The 14,452-nt window shown below is 39.9% G+C and overlaps 1 protein-coding gene across 2 annotated transcripts; it reads right to left on the bottom strand.

Annotated features, from left to right (window-relative positions):
- Positions 1 to 764: 764 nt before the first annotated feature.
- LOC116312401 (chloride intracellular channel protein 4) lies at positions 765 to 9,873 on the bottom strand. Of its 2 annotated transcripts, none has more exons than XM_039607485.1 (6): positions 9,252 to 9,873; positions 2,705 to 2,814; positions 2,490 to 2,615; positions 2,295 to 2,401; positions 1,198 to 1,379; positions 765 to 1,108 (listed from the first exon to the last, which is right to left on the bottom strand). In XM_039607485.1, exons 1-6 carry the CDS (start codon positions 9,852 to 9,854, stop codon positions 956 to 958), a joined length of 1,281 nt encoding a protein of 426 aa, XP_039463419.1. In that variant the 5' UTR covers positions 9,855 to 9,873; the 3' UTR covers positions 765 to 955. The 2 variants fall into 2 exon arrangements, with proteins under 2 accessions (XP_039463419.1, XP_031585677.1); XM_031729817.2 differs by lacking the exon at positions 9,252 to 9,873 and adding an exon at positions 6,658 to 6,763.
- Positions 9,874 to 14,452: the final 4,579 nt, after the last annotated feature.

The following is a 14,452-nucleotide window of genomic DNA, read 5'->3' on the forward strand; positions in this document are numbered from 1 at the left end:
TTATTAGACTAAAGAGTCCCACTGCATGAGCACACATCAGTGTGTTATTGATCTGTTTTATTAAGACACACTGTGCTCTTTACTAGACCTAACAAATGCTTTGTGTATTCATTTTTAATTTTCTATTATCATGAAGTAAATCATGAGCAGTGATTATAAATCAACAGTGATAGAATTGAATCACTACCTAAGGAGTAAACATTTTACACTGGAAAAATAAGATCTTTCCATGTTGGGAAGCATTTTAATGGTGTGCAAAATGAACATTATTAACATTTTAAATTTAAATAAAATAAAAGATGAAAAGATCATTTTGATTTCTTATAAACTGAGTGTTTTTATTGATCACAAAGTCAAGGCTGCGATAATTGTTATCTTTGAGACTGCCTCTCTCACTCTCTCGCTGTGTGTGTGTGTGTGTGTGTGTGTGTGAAAGAGAGAGAGAGAGAGAGAGTATACAACGGTCAGAGTCAGTGTTGCAGTGACACGGTCCTGCCATTATCTGAAAAGTGAAGTAGTTGTGTTGTCATCATTTTTAAAATGGTCAAGATAGAGATGACACACACACACACACACACACACAACCCCGTTCAGCTATCTTAGTGAGGACCCTCATTGACATAATGGTTTCCCTAGCCCCTTACCCTAAACCTAACCATAACCTAATTGTAACCCTGACACTAAAACCACGTTTTGAGCCTCAAAAATGGCTTTAAATGCCTTCAAAAATGTGAGGACCGGGTTGTGTGTCCTCACAAGTGACTGCTGGTTCTCACAAGTATAGTAGAATGCAGATTTCGGTCCTCACAAAGATAGCTAGACAAGAACACACACACACACACACACACACACACACACCCGTGTGTTAGTGCTTTCCTCTTTACTAGTTTTCCTTATGTTCTTTTCATATTTCTTGATTTCCTTGATTTCTGCGCTGCCCTACATTTTGTTTAATTCATTTTGCAACATGCAAATAGGCAAACTCAATCTCCCTCTCAGCGGGACAGGTGCCGGTGAACTCCTCTCTCTGGTAGGCACAGTTCAAATACCGCCACACGCCTCTCATCTCCTGAGGAATCTCAAAGCCACGATATTTCTTAGCTACAACCTGAGAAAAAAGGCACAGAAAATAACCAACAATGGATCCTTCTGATTGGGCTCGTGTAAAAGTTCTAGCAACCTAAATAAGCTCCAAACCTTTAGAATGTGGAGTTTGGGCAGCAGGTTGCAGTCAGCCAAGGTGAGCTCTGGCCCATCTAGGAAGCTCCTAGTTGACTCTGGCACATCTCCTAAGACATCAGCATCAATCTCTTCAGACAGGGGAGTCCTTAGGAAGTCATCAAGGCGCTGAAGAGACTTCAACAAAGCTTTCTGTAAGGCTACAAAGTCAGAGGTAGAGAACAAGCTGATTTGATTGACAGAGATAATGCAGGAGACTTAGGATAAGCTATCTGAACAAACACTGATGTTTTCCACAACAACCAGCTCCTTATTTATACACCAGTATTCACCATTTCCAAAAGCCTTTTAATACAGTGCAAATAATTGCAGGTTTGTTTGGGGTTTTTTGCAAATCATTTAAACCGTATAGTTTAAACATATTGAATACTGTTCAACATGTTTCAAAAAATGTTTCAAAAAATATATGATTACTTTAAATTTCACACCTTTAAAAAGGTTTGAGCAGAACAGCAAAAGACTGCAAAAGCAGTCACCTGAGGGTCACCTGAGCTAGCCTCCCAACAATATGCTTTATCACAAAGGAGAGTTTTAAGTCTTAAGCTCATCTTAAAAGAGCATCTGTCTCCTGAATCCAAACTGGGAGCTGATTCCACAAAAACAGCCTCTGCCTCCCATTCTACTTTTAAATATCCTGAGAAGCACAAGTGAGTCAACAGTCTGAGAGTTTTCTGTTAGGGTGACACCATGAGCTCTGTCACATGAGACTGAGCCTGATTATTCAAGAAGAAGAAGAGTAAGTTATGGTGAGGGTTTCCCCGCAGAGGTATGGCATGGGAAAACAGTTTTAGTTTAAATAGTTTCAATTTTCCAATATAAAGCGAGAAGAAAGTCTGCGTATTCCATCTTCTATAGTTTAATATACTTTAACATCTATATAACACTGCATGGCCATGACCTGTAAGTCCTCAGGCACCACTGTGATTCATGCATTCAGGAAAACTGTTGTCAGCAAGCACAGACCAATGCTGCAGTCACAAGTTCAAACAAACCACACACACACCTTACTAGCTTTGTTGAATACATGTTTCCAACCTAACTGTGTCCCTTCTTACCATCCGTTGTGTCTTTTCTTGTGTTTTTGATGTACGCTGAGAATTTGGCAAAGATGTCAATGCCAGCTGTGTTAGCTTCCGGATGTTTGGGAGCCAGTCTGGGATATCTGGTCGAGACAAAATGGAGAAATTTGAAATTAACCTCAACACGGCTTCCCATCGCACACACATATCTTTCAATGTGTGCTTGCATACCGGGGTGGAGTTAGTTTCTCCTCCAAGAATTCTTCTATCTTGTTGACATCAACCTTGACTTCACCATTAAAGGTCACAAAGGGAGGGTTGGTTCCTGGAGCAAGGTTGTGGAGGTCAGCCGGCTTCCTGATAACCCAAAAGTCAAGCGCATGTGGTTACTCTCATGTATATCATAGTCACTGTATGAATACATGTATGTGTCAGCACCATGTTACCGCTTGAGGTCGACTGTGGTGACATTAAAAATGACTCCTTTTAGCCACAGGATCATAAAGAGTCTCTGAGAGAAAGGACAGTTTCCGATGCTCTGTCCATCACTTCCTGCCTACACACACAAACACCAGTCATCAAGTGTCCTGCAGGTGATCTAGGAACATTTATAAAAATTGTAGTGCTTCACTAATGAACAGCAGAACAAATGAGTGGGTGAAGGAAGCAGATAAAGAAATAAAAACCCCAAAAGAACAATACGGTGTAAGTGTAGATCTTACATCTCTTTTTCTCTTTTTTCATATTATAACTTATTTAACTGAATAAATCTGGACTGTGTTTAACAGAGATGTACAGAAGAATATCCTCTGCATGATAATGGAGTTCCTGTTTCTCTCCCATGTGAATACATAAGCACATCAGCTATCTGTTAAAATTCAGGTGAATCTAACACAACTAAAATGTGTCTGTGTCCTATTTTTAGCTGAATTGGGATAAATATTTCAGTATGGTCACTGTAAGAGATCCAATACTGGAAAGAAATTCTAAAAAACTTATCTCACAGAGGAGTAATGCAAAGAGTAACGTGATTAATAACTTGTTTAAGCAACGTGCTTCATCTTTATGCTATGAGTGTTGTGTAAAACAGTTTTCCTGTCAGTAAAGAATTCATACTGGAGGTGAATGTTGCTGCAACAGCTCTGAGCTCTCAGTAACAAACAGGAGGATAATCAGCTTACCCAGGGAGACTGCTGAGATTAACATAGCACACCAGCACTATTCAGACTATTTCATTCTGTACTCTTTTACAAACAAAAGCAGAAACTGTGTTTCAGCATAAGTTGAAAGTAAAATGCATATTTTAAGATATTTATGATCGTGCTGTTTTAAAGAAATCCTCAGATGTGAAGATTTACAGCTTTTCTAGACCACAGAGAAGGAAACCTGAACTTTTACATAATATTTTTATCTACCTCCATCTGTGCTGCCCACAGGGCCCGTGACAAAGGAAGGCATTGTTTGAACAAGCTTGTTACGTGGACACGGCCCGACACTCAGGTATTTGTGCTAAATCTCTCAGGTAATGAAAGTTATTCTCAGGCTGCTGCTGAACCAGAGCACAGAGCTAAGCACATAAGGGTCACAAAAGTGCAAGCTTTATTTACTTTGAATCTTTTTCAAATCTCATTTAAAATTACATGCATTAAGTAATGTAGGTTACCATGGCGATGGATTAGAACAGCACTGTCTTAATGGGATAAGATAAGCAGATCAAGATTAGCTTTTTCACTTGCTGTTTCTCTGTCACATCACGGTCCTGGGTTTGTGCTCCAGTTTGTTCACACTTGTTGTTCATTTTTGCAGATTGTTGAGATTCGGATCTTCAGTTTGCGAGAGCTCAGCTCTTGTTCAGTTTAGTAATTTTTGCTGTCCAGTCTCTGACACCTAACTGTAGCTGTGGTTCTGCCACATTAATAAGACATTAGTGACTCTTACATGCAGCCCGTTTAAGTTTATGGCTCTATTCCAGGAAGCAAGCTTAGCTAACAAGTTTGTCTGAGTGTGCGTGAACCAGCTGACAGACATCCGTGCTTTTTCATACATTTCTGCCAAACTCATATTTTACATTTTTACAAAAATTCCAATTAGATATCAGTTTTCTATTTTGTGTGCAGTCATCAGCAGTTATATCATGGATTCATCATCCCCTGAGTTCAGTTGCTTCCAGGCATTTTATATAGTAAGATAACAACCCTACAATAAAACAGCCAGCTCAGAATAAAATCTATGTAGTCTGCATCCTTCTAACTCTCGTGATGCTAGGTTCCCATGTTGAAATGTGTTCACAGATTGAGGTTCCATCGTAAATCATGATATCAAAGAACATTTTGAAGGTTTCTGTGTCTGAAATTCAGAGTCTGAACATGGAAATCCACTGAAATTCATCTAAACTGTTGTTTTTAAATGTGCTATATAAATAAATTTTGATTGATTGATTGATAAATCAGATTCCACTTGCATGGCATGGATGGGTCACAAATTCAGACCAGATCAAGACCAGATTCAGTTTGGCTCTGGTCATTTCCCAGGTCATCCTGTCTAGATCTGCCCAGTGTGACAGCAAGCCATCATCTAGACATGGATGCTGGGACCTGGAGGAGAAGGGAGATGAGCTGGCAGCTGACGGCTGACTGGGCAACACTGGCCTGAACAGGCAACTGTGTGAACAAACACTGTGAATACTGAAACAGTGTGTGTGCAATGTGCTGGGCCAAGAACAGGCTCGATCTCCCAAAACTATATTGAAATATTTAAACTCTGTAAAAGCAGAGACATTTCTTACAGCACATTTACTGATAAAACTGAAGACTTGGAAAGTTTTCAGTGAACTCTGAGCACTAGCAGTCACACGCCACCATCTATCAGTGAAGGCTGAATATTAGAAGAGCTTAGAAATGGGGAACATTTAAGCACTTTTTCTCTACATTTATTACACATTTTTATCCAGTACAACTAGAAATAATCTTATTCTATATATAGAAATATGACTTTTTTTAATTATTCAAAGAGTTTTTATTTAATTCAGCATGCTGTATTAACGTGGAGTCACTCCTCTTCCTATGGTGAAATGTGGTGGAGCTCCACCAGTCATGGCTCTCTTTGCGTACCAGGGTTTTAATAGTTTTGCAATTTTCATTAGTTTTTATTTTTATTTAGTTTTGACTTCAGATTTTCAATTTTATATTAGTTTTAATTAGTTTTTACCAATTGTTTGCTAGTTTAGTTTAGTTTTTATTTTTTTGAAAATCCTTAGTTTCAGTTTAGTTTTGATTAGTTTCAGTTATAGTTTTAGTTGTGTTTGCAATAATTAAGTGTAACAAAATCCCAGTTTCATCATATCAGTCATTCTCTTCTGCTTATCCTTGGGTATGTTGCTATTCCAGCTACCATACCCTGCACCCTGGACAGGTCGCCTGTCTGTCGCAGGGCTAACACGCAGAGACAGACAACTCACGTTCCCACCTATGGGTTCTTTAAATAAATAAATAAAGGCAGATGAACAACCATTGATACCAGGCAACTATAAAATGTATATCTTGGCCCCAATGAGACTATTAACTCTTGCAGCACCGGGTGTTAAGGGAATTGACTCACACAGTTATGTAGATATCCCAGTCCTGTTGTCTCGGGATGCATCACGCTGCCTTGCCTGGGGTTAGCTTCTGTTTCTGGGGATGAGGGTTGAGTGTGCTCCCTTACCTTCCCCAGGTAAGCTAGGTTAGCCTTCTTGTGTGAGCTTTTCAAGTGCACTTTAAGGTTTGTGGGATTTCTTTCCCTTTAGAAATGTCCCTCATAATTTGTCTCGTTCCACTACAAGACACTTGCTTTATCCAAAACACAGTCATATTCAAAGTAATCCCAAATTGGAAGCTGGTGCTTTCTCCAGACTTTTCCTGACATGATTCTGCGCGTGGACGGAGCAGCAACACAGACGACTGGACTAACGTACTGCCACCTGCTGGCATAATGAGACACAGCAAGAAAAAAAACTGGAAACTAAACTTCATTTTCACCCTTGACTATTGTATGACACGCACACATCAACGAAAACTAAACACATTTTTGCTATAAATTCGGTTAATTTTAGTTAGTTTTGTGAACACTCATTACAGTTTTAGTTAGTTTTCCTTTTTTCGTTTTTATTTTTTATTTCCGTTAACGAAAATGTTTTTTCACTTCTAGTTTTCGTTATTTCGTTAGTTTTAGTTAACGATAATAACCTTGTTGCGTACTCACACAAAGTTGAGCACTCAGCTTATTGAACTAATTCAGCTGTTCTGGAACAGTCAGAGTTTGATTAACATACTGATGAAGCTGCTACAGCCTCAAAGTTTCAGGCACCAGTGACACTACATGTGAGTAACAAGTTATAGACACCAGTGACATCTCCACACACTTTACTGAGCAGGTATCACCTGAGCTGCTGTCACAGCCTTCATGGTCTCTGTTACCCTCTCTGCTGCACTGCAAACACTGGTCTGGATTTGACCAAGATGGCGCCGGTGTGTGTGTGCCGTCTGTCACTGCCAGTGTTGTGTTTGTTTGTGCTCAGTTCTCGGGCCCGTCCTCTTCTCTTTATATCTGCTTCCTCTTGGTTCTGTACTGAGAAAGCACGGCATTGCTTTCCACTTTTATGCTGCTGACTGTCAGATCTATGTCCCTCTACAGAACAAAGGCTCATATTCCACACAGCCATTACTACTCGATAACATTAAGGCTTGGATGTTTCTTAACTTTTTAAAATTCAGTGATAAACAGACTGAGGTGATGGTGTTTGGTAGCCCCACTGAGACTCCCAGTGTGTATTTAGATACCTTGGCCCAGTATAATGAGCCAGCTGTCACAAACCTGGGGGTCAAAGTGGACTGTGATGTGAAGTCATCTACAGAGGATGCAAAATGCCGCAGCTCGTCTAAAGTTTGACCACATTTCCCCTATTTTAGCTTCACTTCACTGGCTGCCCATTTCTTTTAGGATTCATTTTAAAATTCTTTTATTTGCTTTTAAAGCTCTCCATGGTCTCGCCCCATCTTATCTCTCTGAGCTGCTACAGCCTTATACACCCACCCGCTCTCTCAGGTCAGCTGATCAGCTGCTCCTGATTGTGCTTTTGCTGTAGCAGCTCCATTGTTGGTTTATTTTATTTTATTTTATTTTATTTAGTTAATTCTATGTTGTTTTATGTTGTTGGGTTTTTAAAAAAATATAAGGCTGTTTTAAGTATTATGTGTTTTATTTTATTAAATTGTTCTTAACTAATTTCCTGTACAGCACTTTGATCGTGTGCTGGCTATTTTAAAATGCTTTAAAAATAAAATTGGATTGGGGTACACAAATTGACTGTATTTTTTGAAGTACATGAAATTTCAATAAATTACACTGACAGTGAATTAGTATGTTTAATGCTAAAGTAAAATACCATGGAAAAGTCAGGATCCTTTTTGTACCACATAAAAAGATTGTAAAAACACATCTAAGCATAAATTCTACTTAATACGACAAATGCATTCATAACATATGAGGCAGTGAAATATTAACAATAAAGGACGTTTAGTCTCTGTGTAGATTTGTTTGTTAATTAACTGATATGTTGTGTAATTAAGGAAGTTTTCACAGCATAAATGGTAACAATGGTGTAACATGGAAAATTATTAAAAGCTATAATTATGCTAATTTCACTGATGGTTTAGTAGCTTATAAAATTGCTTACCAAAAACATAATAATAACAAATAATAAGATAAATGCATATTCTTTATGACTGAGGTATTTACTGTTGCAGATTCTGGAAGACTTACAAAGAGTGTGGAATTTTTCACATACTTGTTTTTTACACAAGCATTTAGAAGCATCGAATATTTTACAATAATTGAAAAAACAATCAAATAATATACTTTTATAACATAGGTCTCATATTTGTCAAAATGATTTTCTAAGTCAGGACAGCTTGAAGTTTTTTCGTCATATTTTATGGAGCCAGGACTCTGATCTTGATGTTAAGGAAGTCATCTTCAGGTTTGTATCATGTTCAAACACTGACTCAGAGTTCACTGTGCACAGACGGAGGCCTGATGGTGAGTTGGATGGGCCTCTAAAGAAAACAAAAAGTCTTTGATATATGAAGCTAACATTTCATAACGTTTTATCTTTGTCTTTATTAGTTTTATCTGTGTTTCTTGTTCCCCACTTTCCTAATTCTTTTGTGTATTCTTAATTTTCAGATTTTCTCTTGTACTAAAGTGTCACGGTTCTGGGTCATTCTGACCCAGCTTCTTCAGTTCTTTATATTTTGGTATATTTCTATAGTATTGATTATTATTCTAGATTAAGTGCAGTGTCTGTCTGCCTCCTTGTAAGTTGTTTCTTGTTTCCTGTTTTACTTTGGAGGTTCGTGTCTGGTGTCAGTGTGTTCGGTTTACTATTCCCCTGTCTCGTCAGCTGTGATTTCTCCCAGGTGTGTTCCCCTTCTGTGCCTCATTCCTTGATTACTGCCGTGTGTATATTAGCCCTGTGTTACCTTTGTTCTCTGTCGCATCGTCAACGTCTACTCGCCCTCAGTTTCTGCTGTGTGTCCTGTTACCTGTTTTTGCCTGCCTGTTAGTTTATATTTTCCAGTTTAGTTAGTCTTCTGTTTGGTAAGCAGCCTGCAATAAAGCAGTTCATTCTGAGTTACTTTCGCTTCCGTGAGTCCTGCGTTTTGGGTCCTTCCTCTCTGCCTGCCTGCACACAGCCATGACATAAAGTCCTCCCTGTTCTCAGAAGAACTTTATTTTCTCTGCTTATTTTCTGCTCTGTGCACTTTCACTTTGCTGTATCATGAACTCCTCCATAGAGCCTAATTCATTATTCATTATGACAAACATGCTCTTTGTAAATCCCCACTATGATAATAGTAATAACTATCCGTCTGGCATTCATCACAGTCTGTTACCACCAAAGGAAGCATGGAAGAGTTATAGACATGCAGTGTCGTGTGTGCATAAAGTGATTACCTTGACATACAGGGAGATTTCATAGGGCTGGTTCTCCAGTGTTTTACTGTCCACAGGGACCACAGGACTGTCCGCTCTCCTGTCGGAGGTCAACTTGATCTCTTCCATCGTCTCTGCAGTCATCGCCTCTCGCTGAGGGACATATGAGCAACCATGTTCCAGCAGCACCACTCTCTTTTTCTTCACCTGCTCGTCTTTCTTTTTGGGCAGGGATTCATCTTTGATAACTGACTTCAGCTCTTTTATCCAATCCTCCTTCCTCGGTGAACTGATCTTTTCTGCTGACGTTTCTTTATCCACCCATTCTTTCCTTCCCCGCTCGTTCTCCCAAAACTCTTTTTTGATGTGCCTCAGCTCTTTACTCCAGTCCTTCCTTTCAGTAGCAGTCTTCTCTTCTTCTGGTTGATCTATTTTAATCCAGTCTCTATCTTTTCTCCTGGATGACAGCACTTTTACTTTCCCCAGTTCATCTTTCCTAAGACCTTGTGGCTCAGGACACAAGAACCCGTTCTCCATTGTTTGCTTCAGTGTTTTAATGCTCCCATTTAGATCTGCCTCTGCCTCACTGTTGTGCACTTTTAGCTTGACGTCCTGTGTCTCCATGTCCTCTTTACCCAGTATGGCCTTGTCTCCTGGCAGCACTTGATGCTCTTCATCTTTTATCTTGTCTATGGCATCATCAGAACCGCTCATAATGGTGAAAGGATGTACTTCTTCCGTTTTTTTACTGGGCGTCTCCTCCATCATTTCAGTCTCATCATCTAGAACGGTGACTGGCTCTTCTGCCATCTCCACTTCTCCTTCCATTGACTCTTCTACTGCTCTTCCTCCAGTCTCAAATTCTACAAGCATCTCTGTCTGTGGGAGTTCTTTTGTGTTGTTTCTCCAAATTGTGTCTGCTTCTTTCAGGAGCTGCAAAGGATGCTCTTGTAAAGCACTTCCCCCTTCTGTTGTGGATTCATTTTTCTCTGATTTGTCCTCTCCTTCAGACCCGTCAAGCTTCACCTTGATGCCTTTCTCAGATAGAGAAGCTTCCTCCACCTGGTCCTGTGTGTCTGTATGTACCTCTTCTCCAGTCTGGCCCACTGGTTCTGGAGGAACTGTTATAGCTTCGATTTCAAGCTTAGCAGCTTTCTCTTCTTGCATTTCTAGATCATTTCTTGTTCTGTGCTCTTCTTGGCCCATTAACTCTCCAGCAACATTACTGGCTATCGTCTCCTCCATTTCTGAACTCTTTCCTCCCCCGTCCATCTCTGCCAAGTTGTTAACTTGCTCTTCTGCTTGCTCCTTCTGGGTGACGTCTTCAGTCCTTTTTGCTTTAGTGTCTCCATCTGACTGTGGCTGTTCTTCAGAAGTTAGGGCCGTCAGCTCTGGTTCTTGTGCCGTTTGATTGGTTCCTGCTCTCACGGGGAACTCATAGCCAGGATATACACCCTCCAGGACTCCCTGGCATTGCCATGTAAGATTATCAATAACAACCTCCTGTTTTATGGATTCTGAGGGATCTTCTCCATCATTGTTTTTTATTTCATTTTGACTCTCAACATCTAATTGGTAGGTTTGATTGGCCACCTCTTCAGCTGTAGCAATTCTATCGACTGGTATGTCATCAGTGCCAAGAGCTGAAGCTTGGATGCTGGCCTGTTCATTTATCCCAGTAGAAAAAGGAGCCACTTCTATGTTCAGATTAACCTCTGTTATGTTGCCAGCAGTGGGCAAAGTAGCAGTTTCTGTTTCGTCTTGGTCACCAGTACATGACTTTGTACCCACTCCTGACTCCCACACAGAAGTACCTCTGTCCTGAAGACAGGACACATGATCGTCGGTGCCTTCGTCCATGTCTTCCTGCCTTACATCTGTTCCTGCACTTGCTGTTACTCCCCCTTGTTTGTTTTCTTCAGTTTCCCCATCCTTTTCATCATCTCCATTGCTGTTTAATATTTGCTGTTTCCCTCGTTCAACCACAACCAATAGAGGAGAAAGAGATAGATTTTCAGCCATCTTTGTATCTTCAGATTCTTTGTCTGTTGTCAGTGTGGCTGTTATTTCTTGATGTCCATCTCCCGCTCCCATTTCTCCATTCCCCTCTTCTTCCAGTACTTCACATTCATCCTCCCCCTCTCCTATTTCTCCATCTGATAACAGGGTCACTTGTGTAATCTCTCCTTTCTGCCAATCATTCTCTTCTTTACTTTCATCTTCAATTTGTTCTGCTTCAGCAACCATCAAAACATCTTCCCCAACCTCCTCTGCTAGTTCCACCTCATCATCATCATCTTCTTCTTCTTCTGTGTCGTCTTTGATTCTGTGTGTATCCAGGTCTGAACACAAACCTTGTGGGCTGTGGACAATGGCTCCATTTGGCAGGTCTGGATTTTGGCTACAACTTAATTGAGCCATTAGGAAAATAACACAACTTATTTAGAAAGAAATGATGGTGTCCAAGTTTCCAGGATAAATGTGCAGCTTTATAACATGTAAAATTTGTGAAAATGATCTGGCGTTCTAGAAAAGTTCAAAGATGGGGATGAAGAGTAAAACTTACAGTCCCAGTTTTAAGCTTGTATCCCGAGGTTCCAAATTTCCAAAGTAAAGTAAGGAGAAAAATCCAGATTTCCCCTGAAAGATGGTTATAGGGCTCTCTCATCAGCACTGTGCCTTAGGCACCGTTCCACATCAATAAGTACGTTTCGCCTCCTCGCTTTCTTCTCTCTCTCTTTCCCTCTCACTCTAAGGGATTAAACCAAGGCTGATCCCACATGATCACAAGCTTAAACTCTGCCACCCAGAGACCAGTACCATTTGATCTGGAGTTTCTTAACACATTCAACGACACATCACAGCTACATCTATGAAACATAGCCTCTAGTAGATAGACAAAGCCATATATACAACATCTAATAAACTTCAGTTTTATTTGTACAGTGCAGGTTCACCAGAACTATTTTACTGAAGCACTCTCAGCCCAGTTTACTACATGAATGTGTTTAAATGCTGTCTTCATTTTGTCATACTATCAGTGATTTTTCTTCTTAGTATCTTTAATAGATGATATTAAGATATCAAGGAAACTTGAATAAGTCCAGACACTTTTCTTTCCAAGCTCCTTAGACTACGACGACCTGGATGACTGAGAAGCTTCACAGACATGTGAAACAGAAAAATGTTTTTGTTTTAATTCAGCTGAAACAAATATAAGAAAAAGTGTGTTCTTTTTGAGTAAGAAGGTTAGAGAACTAAGAGGCCTAAAGATATACAGACCCTTTCCAAAAAATTTGAATATCACAGAAAAGTTTATTTATTTCCATAATTCCATTCAAAACGTTAAACTATCATACATTATAGATTCAGGGCCCACAACTTAAACGATTTCAAGTATTTAGTTGTTTATTTAAGTACATAATTTGGGTTTCCAGCTTATAAAACCTACAAAAACAGGATTTCAAAAAATTAGAATACTGTCAAGACATCAGCTCAAATTTTACAGGGCATGAATGTTTTAAACTGAGTGTCACACACAACTCATCTACTAAACTCAAAGCACCTGCACAGGTTTTCCCAGGTGTCATTAAATTGCTTCAGTTTGGTTCAATTGTCTCTGTTAAGTTCAATATGGGCAAGACTGCAGACTTGACAACTGGCCTGAAGAGCATCATTGGTACCCTCCATAGGATGGGTAAGCCACAAAAGTTCATAGCTAGTGAGGCTGGCTGTTCACAGAGTGATGTGTCCAAGCATATCAATGGAAAGTCTAGTGGAAGGGCAAAATGTGGCAGGAGAAGATGCACCAGCAGAAGAGATGACTGTGGCCTTCAGCGGATTACCAGACAGAAGATTCAAAAATCTGGCAGATATCCAGAAAGAGTGGGATGAGGCAGGAGTCACAGCTTCAAAACCACTTCTGAGCCTGAGCCAACGTCGGAAGCAACTCCATTGGGCCAAGGAGAAGATGGACTGGACTGCTGACCAGTGGTCAAAGGTCCTCTTTTCCGATGAAAGTAAAGTGTGCCTTTCATTCGGGAATCAAGGTCCAAGTGTTTGGAGGAAGATGGGTGAGGAACAGAACCCAAGCTGCTTGAGGTCCAGTGTGAAATATCCACAGTCAGTCATGATTTGGGGTGCAATGTCCAGTGCAGGTGTTGGTAAACTCTGCTTTCTTAAATCCAAGGTCACCGCAACAGTCTACCAGAATGTTTTGGAGGGCTTCATGATTCCTTCTGCTCAGGATCTGTATGGAGATGCAGATTTCATCTTTCAGCAGGACCTGGCCCCTGCCCATACCGCCAGAAGCACCAAAACCTGGTTTGATGGCCATGCCATCACAGGGCTTGACTGGCCAGCCAACTTGGCGAACCTAAACCCCATTGAGAATCTATAGGGTATCAAGAGGAAAATGAGGTCCACCAGACCCAAAAACAATGAAGAGCTGACAGCAAGTATCAAGGAAATCTGGGCTTCCATAACTCCCAGGCAGTGCCACAGGCTGATTGCCTCAATGCCACAGCGCATCGAAGCAGTGACTAACGCGAAGGGATTCCCAACCAAGTATTGAAGATTGACATATCATTTTGAAAGTACCACATTTTGATTGACTTGATGTGATCCTAATTTCTTTCTTCTTCTTTTTTCCTGCAAAAACTGAGAACTAGATGGTGATGTCTTGACAGTATTCTAGTTTTTTGAAATCCTATTTTTGAGGGTTTTATGAGCTGGAAGCCCAAATTATGTACAAATAAAAAACTAAGTACATGAAATCGTTTAAGTTGTGGGCCCTGAATCTATAATCTAAGAAAGTTTAACGTTTTGAATGGAATTATGGAAATAAATAAACTTTTCCATGATATTCTAATTTTTTGGAAAGGGTCTGTATACGAAGTTAGCCAAGAAAGAGTATAAAGCTTTGGATTTTTGGCAGTTCATTTTGATTGTAGATGAACTTGAAGAGGTGGTGTAACAAAAAGCAAGTCACTCATTAAGATATAAGCAGACAGTCAAGAACCAGCTGAGTTTTGTTTGTGAAACTCTTTCAGTCATCAGTTAAAGGTAAAAACATCATATTCATGCAGTAAGACAATGAGAAGGGTAAACAAAGACATCTGTTAATAAAGGAAACAAGTGATGGAGGGAAGTCTGAAGGGTAGCAGGAATTAATAAAGAAATAGCAAAAGGTTTGGCATGATGATATAAAAGTTCGACTTTTA

The sequence above is a fragment of the Oreochromis aureus genome, linkage group 23 (genome assembly GCF_013358895.1).
Source record: "Oreochromis aureus strain Israel breed Guangdong linkage group 23, ZZ_aureus, whole genome shotgun sequence".
Lineage (NCBI taxonomy): Eukaryota > Metazoa > Chordata > Actinopteri > Cichliformes > Cichlidae > Oreochromis > Oreochromis aureus.